The following is a 12051-nucleotide window of genomic DNA, read 5'->3' as shown; positions in this document are numbered from 1 at the left end:
GAAATCGAATATTGGAGAAATGTGTTGAAGAGGGTAGTCGAAACTATTAAATCGTTAGCTTCTCGTGGACTCCCTTTTCGAGGACATGATTCGTGTTTTGGTTCTGTACACAATGGTAATTACTTAATGTCACTCGAATTAATCGCAAAATTTGACCCGTTTTTAGCCGATCATATAGTTCGTTTTGGAAATAAAGGTAGTGGCTCTACATCGTATTTATCTCACGTGATATGTGAAGAGTTTATTTTATAATTGATGAAAAAATTAAAATATAATATTGTTAAAGAATTAAAAGTATCAAAATATTTTTCCATAAGTATTGATTCGACGCCAGATATTTCGCACGTCGACAAATTATCATTTATGGTGAGATATGTCCTCGAAACAGGTCTTCCTGTAGAACGATTCTTATGTTTTGTTTTAAATCCAGGACATAAAGCTTTAGATTTGACTAATGCCATTACCAATACTTTAAAATCGCACGATATTGACATTTCTGACTGTCGAGGGCAAAGCTATGATAATGCTAGTAATATGTCAGGTCAATACAGTGGAGTTCAGGCACGAATTAAAGAAATTAATCCACTTGTTTATTATGTACCATGTAGCGCACACTCGTTAAATTTGGTTGGCATATCTTCTGCTGAAAGTTGCTCACAAGCATCAATGTTTTTTGGATTTATACAACAATTATACAACTTTTTTTCCGAATCAACGCATAGATGGTCAATTTTGCAATTAAATATGAAACATAATGCTAATACAATTAAGAGTTTATCGAATACTAGGTGGTCGGCTCGCGCAGACGCATGTCGAGCATTATATAATTCGTGGGACGAAATTATTAATGCATTGGTCACTATCAAGGATGACATTTTTGAAAAATGTGCTACGCGAAATGAATCAAATGGTCTTTATAACCAAATGCAAAAATTAGAAACATCATTTATGGTTATTTTCTGGAATTATATATTAGAACGATTTAATGCATCAAATAAGCAACTACAATGTGTTGAAATTGGAAATGATAAAGTTTCTCAAATTTATACATCACTTATTAATTTAGTACAAAAAACCCGAGATCATTTTAATGAATATGAAACTAAAGCTAAAAAAATATCAAAGATTACTGAGTACAATGTTGATATAAATCGACAAAAAAAAAAAAATACACTTCGATGAAAAATCCAAACAAACTGAGTTAAGTGGCAGAGATAAATTTCGTGTTGAAACATTTTACGTTATTATTGATAAAATTACTAATGAACTTGATAAAAGACACTAGTCTTACAAAATGTTTTGTGATTTATTCGAAGTACTACTAAAAATTACATCATTAAATTCTTTAAAAATAGTTGAGTCCGCTGAGAAATTGCAAAAAATGTACCCGAATGATTTGGATAATACTTTTTCGTTAGAATGCTTACATTTACAATCTTATTTACTGAATACTAATATCGATATTGTCATCGATAGTTTAACTCCAATTACATTGTGTCAGTATTTGAGAAAAAAATCTTTACATATTGAAATATTTCCAAATGTTGACACTGCATTAAGAATTTTCGTAAGTGTACCAGTGTCCAATTGTACCACCGAGAGATCGTTTTCATGCCTCAAACGAGTAAAAAACTACTTAAGGTCCACTCAAACTGATGAGAAGTTAAACAGCTTAGCATTATTCTCGATAGAAAATGAAATGTTAAAAGAATTGAATTGCGACGATTTAATTGACGCATTCGCAAAAACCAAATGTCGACGTAAACCGATAGTTTAATAAATAATTTATTATGTAAGACATTTAGAATGTATACAAATATTTTGTAATTCTTTTTTTTTCTAATATTTTTCAACTTTAATTATTATGTTTTTGTATTTAAAATATAATAAAAATTTGTTTTGTATACCTGCCTAATTAAATTTTATTTTACCATAATTAAGGGCGGCAATTTTCCACAGGCCTACAAGCGATATATATACAAATACGCCTCTGCTGAAGTATAATTATAAGTAATACAATTGGTTCAAATTAATTTTAGATCACCAAGTACAAGTACAACAACAGCAAATAGAATATACTTAAATAATGTAAAGCGTCCAAGATATATTGGTGATTTAAGAGTTGAACATTTTATTTCTCCTAGAAGAGCCAGTAGAAATTTTTTTTTCAAAAATAAACACAATGAAACCTTAAATAAACTGAAAATTACTAGAGAGAAAGCCAGAAGACTTCAGAACAGTCAAATCTTATGAAGACCTTATAAAAGTTTTAGAACAAAAAAATCTTATTTCAGATAATGCATCACACATTTTACAGGTATGTGAATGTGTGCAGTGTTGTTAAACAATAATAAATCTTCGTACAGAGTGCTTTTCACATAAACAATTATACGTGGGATTTTCTCGAACTGGGGACCCGAATCATCTTATGATTTTAATTTCAACAGGAGATAAAACAAAAAACTTCATATACTCAGGAGTCTTATAAAATTCTTTACCAACCATAAATTACTCAGCATTTCTTTTTTATCTGTATTTATTTTTAGTAAAAATCTATTTATCATTTATACCGCTAGAAAAATTTCAATCCGTTTACTGGTTTACATTTTAGTAGATAAATGATTTCCCCAGCCTTTAATGCCATATAACCGGGTCCTTCGCCCATATGGTATGCGAATTCGGATAAACTATATGTGGCTAATGATAGTTTGTGTAGCAGCACTTTACGTTCTAATTCGCATTGTTTTTGTATTAGATCTGTGTATAAAGTTGTTATCGATGCTTTGAAACGGTTGTCAATGTATACCAATTTAGTATTTATATAAGCCTCTAAATCTATGTTTTGTGGATGTATGTCTTTGTTTTTAAAGTAATGAATCTGTAATTATGGTTAATTGAGAATAATTAGTTTGTATAGCTGGTATATTACATATATATGTTGATCTTACGTGCTGTAACGCAAAAACTATTTGGTCCGATTCCACTAGGTATGTTCGAGAGGTTTTGTAATTGTTCGAAGTTATTAATGAAGCAGGTCCGTCGTATAAAATAATGAACTCATGAGTTTCACAATCATAAGTATTTGCGTTCCACACTACCTCTCCTTTATAAGTATCCAAACCGTATGGTCGGGTAATTTTAAGGTTGAACCGGTTGGGAGGGTTAATATATTTTGTTTGTGGTTTAATATGGCTAACCCTTCGGTAAGAGTGATTTTATAATTAGCTTGAACTATAACCTCTTGCCATGTGCCTTTCTCGGATGAAAATGTAGAGCCTTTGCAGTTGCCATGTCTATCTACAAAACCAGCTACTGTAACGGATGATAGTAGAGTCCGTTAACTTTAAAGCCTGTAATTATTCTTCCGTTTGGTAGATGGTATGTTAGTCTCTGGTGTAATTCAGAGCATCGGACACTGTCTAATTCAGTTATTTGTGTGAAAAAATTAAAAAAAATAAAAAAAATTATTTATTCATGATAATTAATTATTAATATTTTCTCTTGAGTGATATGGTTTAAGACGCCTAACATGGATTATATCTTCAGTTACTTTATTATCTAAAATAAGTTCGACTTTATAATTTAGGTCATTGATTTTTTCTAAGATTTTAAAAGGACCTCTATATTTTGGACCTAATTTTGGAGATTTTCCTACTTCTGAAAATGGAAATTTAATGTGAACTAAGTTTCCCGAATTAAAACTAATTATTTGATGTAATTTGTCATGATATTTTTTTTGGTTTTGTTGAGCTATTGAAACTATACTGGGGATTTTATTACGTATTTCGTTTAATTCAATCAATGACTTTTTTATATCGTATGGTAGATTATTTGGAATTAATTTATTGTCAATTGGAAAGTATGGTTCGAAACCATGCATTAAATAAAAAGGACTATATACAATATGTGCTAGTTTGTGGGGTAGCATTTTAACTTAGTGTTACGTATGGTAAATAGTATGACCATCTAGATTGATTATTATTTTCTATGTTATTTTTTAGTGAAGTAGAAAGAACACCATTAATTTTTTCGACCAGCCCCTGCGATTGGGGGGATCCTGTGTGCAAAAAAGGTTCTCAGAGATGTTATATAGTAGTTATTTTGTGTAATGTGAAGTTTAATATTAGTGCCTATGGGTATCGCGGAGATGTTGTAGGCACCGTTAATATCCCTACCTGTGAAGTTACTGAATGCGATGTCGCAAAACAATGTTCTATGTTTCGTCACATTGTAACTTCCATACGCAATCAGATAGACTCCCAATTTTAGCTGATGAACTCAATGAAAAAACAGTGACCAAATATTACCTACTATGTATACCTACACAAAAGAGTACATTATAAATTATAATATAAATTTATATTATATTATAGATTGTTAGAAATAATGATTAAATAAGATGGATTTGTATTATAATTTAGGATATTATATTTTCTGATATAATACAAATAATGCAATGCATGTTTCATATTTTTAATTAAGGATAATGGTAAGTACTAAGTTGTATAACTATTTAAGCTATTAATTTTAAAATTGTTGTACTGAGTACAAGGTGTACCTATATTATTAATTTAATACTTCTTTATAGATTTTGGTATTAATTAATCATTCATAATGTAATATGTAATACATATGTATGTATTAATATCAGACTTATATATATGTTAAATATTCAAAATTATATTTATGTTACCTATACATGCAAAACTCAAATCAAAATTAGTAATACCCTGCCTAATTTTGTACCTTTATTGGAGTATAGTCAAATAAGTTTACTCTGTCCTTAAAAACATGTGATTTAAGGTTTTCTTATAAATTAATAAACAGGTTAACAAAAGTACTTAGGTATTAATTATATTTTGTGGTAAATATTTCCATGATTTTATGTCATGCTTTGAGTAAGTAGCTACACTTATTTTTATTTAAATTATTGAAAATAATAATTTTGGGTGGCATTTTTTATTCAATTGCAGTTCCATTTAAAATTCAAATTAAAAGATGTTAAGGACATCCATTTGCATATAAATGCTCACGTTGACAAGAAACAAAAATTAAATTGCTGTTTCTTATCACCTTATATTTGTTTTTTTTTTTATTTAACATCAATAAAAATTAACATAATACCTACATTATTTAATATTTATACAATTGTTATGAATATCTCTATTTTAATCAAGCCTGTGATAGAGATAGAGAATAATACAATAATGATTATTTTAAATCAAATGAATAAGAAAATCTACAGATAGGTACATTCAAATAAAATACAAGCACAAATATTATTGATTAAAAATTGAAAACAATATTTTTCTGGGAAGAACATCTTCTAAGACCGTGGTTTTCTGTGTGGTCATTGTAACTGTTATATTCATCAGGTATTGATTAACCAATGGTATTAATTGCACCACTACGGCATTTTTATTTTCAATAAGGTTGAAGTGTTGAACATTATATGTAATTTTATGCAATAAAATATTAATAATATTATATACCTACTAATTAATATGTATATAAAATTATATTGTGTATTTGTGTACTATCACTAGGTATGTAATAAATTTAAAAACTTGATTATGATAACACTTATCGGTGTAAATTCGGCTTTAATACGTTTCGGATAAAATACTGTCGGAGCAAATATTTGTCGGCTAAAATACTGTCGGTTGTAATATTTGTCGGCTAAAATATTGTCGGTTGAAACGTTTGTCGGCTAAAATACTGTCGGTTGTAATATTTGTCGGCTAAAATACTGTCGGTTGTAATACTTGTCGGCTAAAATACGGTTCTGCTAATATACTTGTCCAATCAATTATTTTTCGGCTGAAATATTTTTCGGTTAGAATACGGATCGGCTGATATATTTTCGGCTATTATACGCGCTCCCATACAAACGTTATCGCCTACGTTAAATTTAATTGTTTCATTAACAATTTTTCGTTGTTTAATTTCGACTGTCGTTGGATCTGCATCAGCTTGCACTGGTGTCATGCCTATGGTCCTGTGTTTTGAGTTGTTGTACTCGTTAACCAATAAAGGTAAAATAGATAACCATTCTTGAGAGTCGCGTGCTGTAAACTCTCTAAACATTTTTTCTTTCAATGTGCGGTTGAAACGTTCTACAATACACGCTTTCCTATAGCACGTTATATCACAAAAAAAAGCATAACTCTTTCTTGGCAAAATTTTACTTCAAGTATAAAACACAAAATTCCACCAAATATTATATGGAACAAAATAACGAGTCCTGTCGATAGCATACTCTTTTACGCAGGAGAACCCCCTCTACAATATAGACGTCATAGCAATATACTAAAATATGTGACTAAAATTAAAAATCTGACTAATCACATCACTGAAAACATCATCCACAGCCCTCTACCTACCAATATACTGCCCTCCCGAAACACAGTATTCGAAAACTTCAAAATAATCAGTAATAACTTAGATTTCCGATCACAATCACTAAACAAAATTCAGCCTCCTCTCCCTCCGTGGCTCTGGTCGCCAAAAATCAACACCCAATTGGCAGAATACTGTAAACATAATACAGATAGTCGAATCATACTCAACTGTTTTGCAGAAATAATGTCACAACAATATCCGGACTATACACAAATATACACAGATGCTTCCAAAAGTAAAAATGGGGTGGGCTTTTCTGTAATCACAGATTGGGAGAACCATCTCTTTAAACTACCGTCGTCTTTTAGTATATACACAGCTGAAACTCATGCTATTTACCAAGCACTATTAATCATCTCAACTTCAAACCCAACAAACTGTCACATCATTATCAGTGACTCTCTGAGTGCTCTTACTGCAATTTCTAACCCCTACCCCAAAAATGAACTTATTCAACACATACAGAAATTAATATCTGAAATAAACATCCCGACATGTTTCATGTGGGTCCCTTCACACATTGGGATACCCGGGAATGAAAAAGCAGACACATCAGCCTATGAAGCCATTACATCTCCACATTCCATTAAAATCAGCTCTACTTCCTCATCTGAAATCTTCGGCACAATCCACCAAAAAATAATGGAAGAATGGCAACTTTTTTGGGAAAATATTCTCCTTACTAACAAACTAAGAAATACAAAATTACTCGTTAAGAAACTAAATTACCCTCCCGGCACAAAAAGAAAAGACGAAGTAACAGTCACTCGAGCCAAAATAGGCCATTCTTACTTAACACATGTACACCTCATCAAAAAAGAACCAGCACCCATATGTGATACTTGCAACGTAACTCTATCAATTGAACATATCGTAATCATCTGTCCCAAATACATTGAAGCACGCAAGATACTCCAAAATCCAGCATCACTCTATCAAGCCTTCAAAGACGAAAACACAGCTGCAATCAGTACATTTTTCCATAATATAAACACTAAACACCCATTGTAAATAGTAACTATAATAATGTAGTAAAATTTATTGTAAAACTTAATGTATACATATATATATTTTTCTTTCTCTCTTTTTCTTGTATAAATTTTAATTAAAGTAAGCTAAAAACCTGTGTTGTTGAAGCCTTAATAAACCACTTAAAAAAAAAAAATATACACGCTTTCATAGTACTATAAGTCGAATATTTATGAATGTTGTGCTTCTCCATCAATGCGTCGAATGTAGAATTAAAATTCTTCGCCGTTATCGAGCTGTAATAGTTTTGGTGTGCGTTTAAGCAGTATTTTTGACATTGCACTGGAAACTTCTTTAGCAGTTTTAGATTTTAATGGTATCGCCCAGGCAAACTTTGTAAAACAGTCTATAACGCATAGAATATACTTGTGCCCCTTGTTTTGCTTTGAATATGGTATCATTTCGACCAAGTCGGCCTGCCAGAGATCGATTTTACCATAAACTTTAACTCTACGCCTTTTATAATTTTTTCTTGCCGGTTTGTGTAATTCGACTGCGATATCAAGTTTAGACATTTGGAATATGTTTTATAAAAATAAAGATATTGAAAGTAATATGTCTTGTAAAATAATTATTATTGACTATTTTATTTACTAAAATTAAAAATGTAATAATATTTTTTTTTTAGATTCAAAAAGAAAGATAAAAAAACTAAGCTCCTTAAGTAATTTTGTAGTAACAACTACAACAGGTGCAGAAGATCAAAATGTAATTAAAGGTGTAAGAACTGTCAAAGATTATTGGATGTTAAATGCTTATTTCCCAGTACTTGATGCTATAATTATAAACTTAAAAACAAGATTTTCTACCGAAAGCCTAAAATTTGCTAAGTCAGTTGACACATTTTTAGATCTTCATTATGAAAAAGATTCCTGTTTTGTCAATCATTATAAGGTAAGTGATTCATGCAAAATTAAATGTTTTCCTTGTGTTTGTTTCTTTATCATAAAAATATTTGTTTCAGTCTCTGTTACAAATTGAAGAATCTGATCTAAAATGTGAACTTGCTGTAGCCAAAAATTGTTTGGAAAACAAAAAAAAGGATTGTGAAGCTCTAACTCAAGGAGAGATACTTCATTCTGTTGTAAAATATGACATATATCCAAACATCTACAAATTATTGCATGTTGCATTGTCTATTCCTATTGGTTCTGCTTCTTGTGAACGATCGTTCTCCTCAATGAGAAGAATTAATACTTATTTAAGATCAAATATGGCACAAAACAGATTTACAAATTTAAGTATTCTTAACATTGAGCGAGAATTATGAAACACAATTAAAAATTATGATATTCTTAACCAATTTGCACAAAAAGATAGAAAAATGCAGTTATAATAATAATAATAAAAAAAAAATACTATTTTATAATAAATGTACTTTGCTATTGAATATTTTAAATTTTACTTCTTTTTGAAAATTTTGGTATTCATAATTTAGTATATTTTCTTGTTTATTATGGCCTATGGGTGAAGGTGTAATTCCATAACCCATTCCCCATGTTAAAAATTTAATTTTATCAATTTTTAAAAGAAATAAAAAAAGTTCCTACAAGTCGTTCTGGTAGTAGTCAAGAATATGCTGCGCTATATAAAGGCAAAATTGGAGCTATTTCAACGCAATGCTGTTTTTAAAGGATACTGCCGTTCCAAGAATAAGCGACGGAAATGTTTCGGATGTAAACGTAGACGTAGATGAAGAGAGCGAGGAACCAGATGAAATCGATGACCTTGATCTGACATCTACATCAACTTATAACATTTCTTTACCTTCATCAACTTCATTTACGACACAAACAAAAAATAAAAGAACGAAAAAACAAGACACCAGCCGTAATTTCGAGTAACTGTTGATCGATCTCGAAACAAGAAAACTAGCTGCTTTAACCGAACCAACTGCAGCTCCAGATGATGAAGATATGCATTTTTTTAAATCAATTCTTCCATATTTTAAAAATATGAGCCCCATTCAGAAATTACGTATTAGGAATGAAATACAAAATATTTTGTTACGTGAAAGTTTACCTCCACAGCAATACTTAGGCTCAGCAAATACTCATAACCAACATTATATTCTTCCATTAGTTTCTATGGTACATCCGACATACAGTTCCTTGCCATCATCTTCACAAAATTTCCAGTATTCAGACGACACACATTCCAATATTTAAAATTAAAATGTTTCCACTCATTATTCATTCGTTATTTTTTATAATTTGTTATTTTAAAAGTTAAAAGGAGTTTTTTTATTTTATCACTTTAACGATAATATTATAATATACTAAAAGGTATACAATACAGAAATCTTATTATTTTATTAAATTATAACATTATACATTTTATTCTGATATATTATGTTATTGTTAATATATAAAAACTATTAATTTTAATTTGTTATTGATTAAAATAATATGCTTACCTTAAAGTAATAAGTAGTCTCTCTTCTACAGAAATTGGTACTTTAAAGTTAGTTGTTATATGATAACATTCATGTTCAATTGCCTCTTTTATATAGTCAAAAGTACTTCTAGTCATTCGTGTATAAGAACGGAATAAATTACCATCAGCACGTAACTGTGTATACAAATGATGAAACTCGCAAAATTCAAACCTATCTTTATATATTAAGTGTACTGGATTACGTTTGCGTTTTTTATTCAAAAAAAAAAGTTTAACAGCCAAACTTTCTGATAGTAACATTTTACGTTGTTTGGTGGTTAACGGCATCTTTTCGACTGTACTGTAATTTTATAAGTTCACAACCTTTTGCACGTATGAATTAATCGACGTCAATTTTGCCAACAATACGTTGCGTTGCATGCGTTGCGTTGCGGCCGAACGTATAGCCGCAACGCACGGATTCAGTTAGGACGCGGCGTTATATAAATAAAAAAATGTCACACATTTAAAAAATTACCATAGTTCCTCAATTAAAATAAAAAACATATTTAGTGATGGAAAATTATATTTTGCAATAAGCTAAAAAAATCACTTATCCAACAAATTTCCTGCTCTATTTAAAAGTAATTTAATATTTAAAATAGATAGGATTGTTACTATACCAAATTAATTCTGAATGCGTTATCGCCAGATATTTTATCATTAAACGTCTCAAGGTCAATTGTATTGTCCATAGGTAGGGTTACCACATTGTGTCTTTAGGAAAAGAGTACGTAATATATAAAGCCATAAAGATAATATAAAAACTCTAATTTCATAGTTGATATTTATTTAATTAACAAGACATTTTATATACTAAATTATGTGTGAAATACTTAATAGTTAATACTGAAATACATAATATTATCATATACCTATGATATATTTGGTTAAAAATTAGTTTTTATTTATAATTTTAATTAGGTACACGCCACACGGGTATTTGATTAATATATATGTTTAAGAATTTAATATTTATTACTGCTTCGTATTTTTGATAGCAAACATTTGTCTTTAATACAATAATCATAAAACTGAGTACAGTCAAAATGCTTAAAATTGTATTGTGTCATCAACAAATTTTTTACAGAATCGGGTAGAAGTCTATTTCTGTCATCAGTCCATTGTGCTTTCATAAGACTAAATATTCTCTCGACATTGGCATTTTGAGCAGGTATGGCGAAGTAGAACGTGCATATTTTTAATAGTTCTGAAGATGTATCATAGCTTCTTTGTTCAAAATATTTCACCCACTTTTTATCTGATAATAATGATGAAAAGTTTTCATTTTTTTCCATTTGCGACAAAAACAAATTTAAGTTTTGAGATTGATCAAATAATAAAGAGTCGTTTAATTGTAGATCATATTTGTTTAAAAATACAATGCTATTTTCTATATCAGTCCATAAAGGTTTGGTGTTTAAAGACATCCATTTTAAACAATTAAATTGATCAAAATTGACTGTCCATTTTTTCAAATAACACAAACCATGATCATAAACATTTAACATTTCTTTTTTTAAATTAGATACACCTGATTGATTATAATTATTTTTAAATATTTCTTTTACTTTTAAGGGTAAAAATTCTTGTTGTTTTCGTTCGTGTAAAGCATTTTCTACAGACAACAAAATTGACGAAATCTCCCAAATCGAATTATTCTCTTTTTCCATTATTTCAATTTTTGAATGAAATACATACATTAGTGAATGAATAAACCATAAATAACTTTCATTTAATGGATTTTCAAAAAATGATTTAATTGCAATCGGTATTTGATTTTGTGACAAAAAATATGACTGAAGTGCTGGATATATTTGTAACAATCTATTAATAGCCGGAAATAATGATAACCATCTTGTTTTTGAATGAAATAAAAGTTTTTTGTACTCAACATCGACAAAAATACAAAATTCTTTTAATGCTTCTGTACGTACTGTATAAATTGAAAAATAATTATATATTTTTAATATAATAGACTCTATATCTATCGGTAAGCCATCAATTGCATGCTGAACACAGTTATTTAGAATATGAGCAGGGCATCCGATTCCAATAATTGGTTTTTTAATATACTGTTGGAGACGATAAAAAACATTATTTGTTCCTCGTCTTTCTACACCACCGAAATTGGTGTTACAATTATCTCCAGAAAAGGCTATACACTTCGAAAGTAAATTCATG

General features: G+C 29.5%; 2 protein-coding genes across 2 annotated transcripts; one reads left to right on the top strand and one right to left on the bottom strand.

The window, feature by feature from the left end:
• The first annotated feature begins 363 nt into the window (after window positions 1-363).
• Window positions 364-1182, top strand: LOC132926179 (zinc finger MYM-type protein 1-like). The gene has a single exon (XM_060990517.1). It carries the CDS (start codon window positions 364-366, stop codon window positions 1180-1182), a length of 819 nt encoding a protein of 272 aa, XP_060846500.1.
• Window positions 1183-2572: 1390 nt separating this feature from the next.
• On the bottom strand, window positions 2573-7946 carry LOC132926178 (uncharacterized). Its single transcript, XM_060990516.1, is given in 4 exon segments — window positions 2573-2878; window positions 5893-6133; window positions 7575-7646; window positions 7648-7946. Coding segments are annotated over 4 exon segments (918 nt in total).
• Window positions 7947-12051: the final 4105 nt, after the last annotated feature.

The sequence above is a fragment of the Rhopalosiphum padi genome, chromosome 3 (genome assembly GCF_020882245.1).
Source record: "Rhopalosiphum padi isolate XX-2018 chromosome 3, ASM2088224v1, whole genome shotgun sequence".
NCBI classification, from domain to species: domain Eukaryota; kingdom Metazoa; phylum Arthropoda; class Insecta; order Hemiptera; family Aphididae; genus Rhopalosiphum; species Rhopalosiphum padi.
This window is presented reverse-complemented; position numbering and strand designations above follow the sequence as displayed.

Coding starts and splice junctions, on each gene's coding strand:
- LOC132926179 (XM_060990517.1), top strand. CDS start 364: ATGGTGAGATATGTCCTCGAAACAGGTCTTCCTGTAGAACGATTCTTA.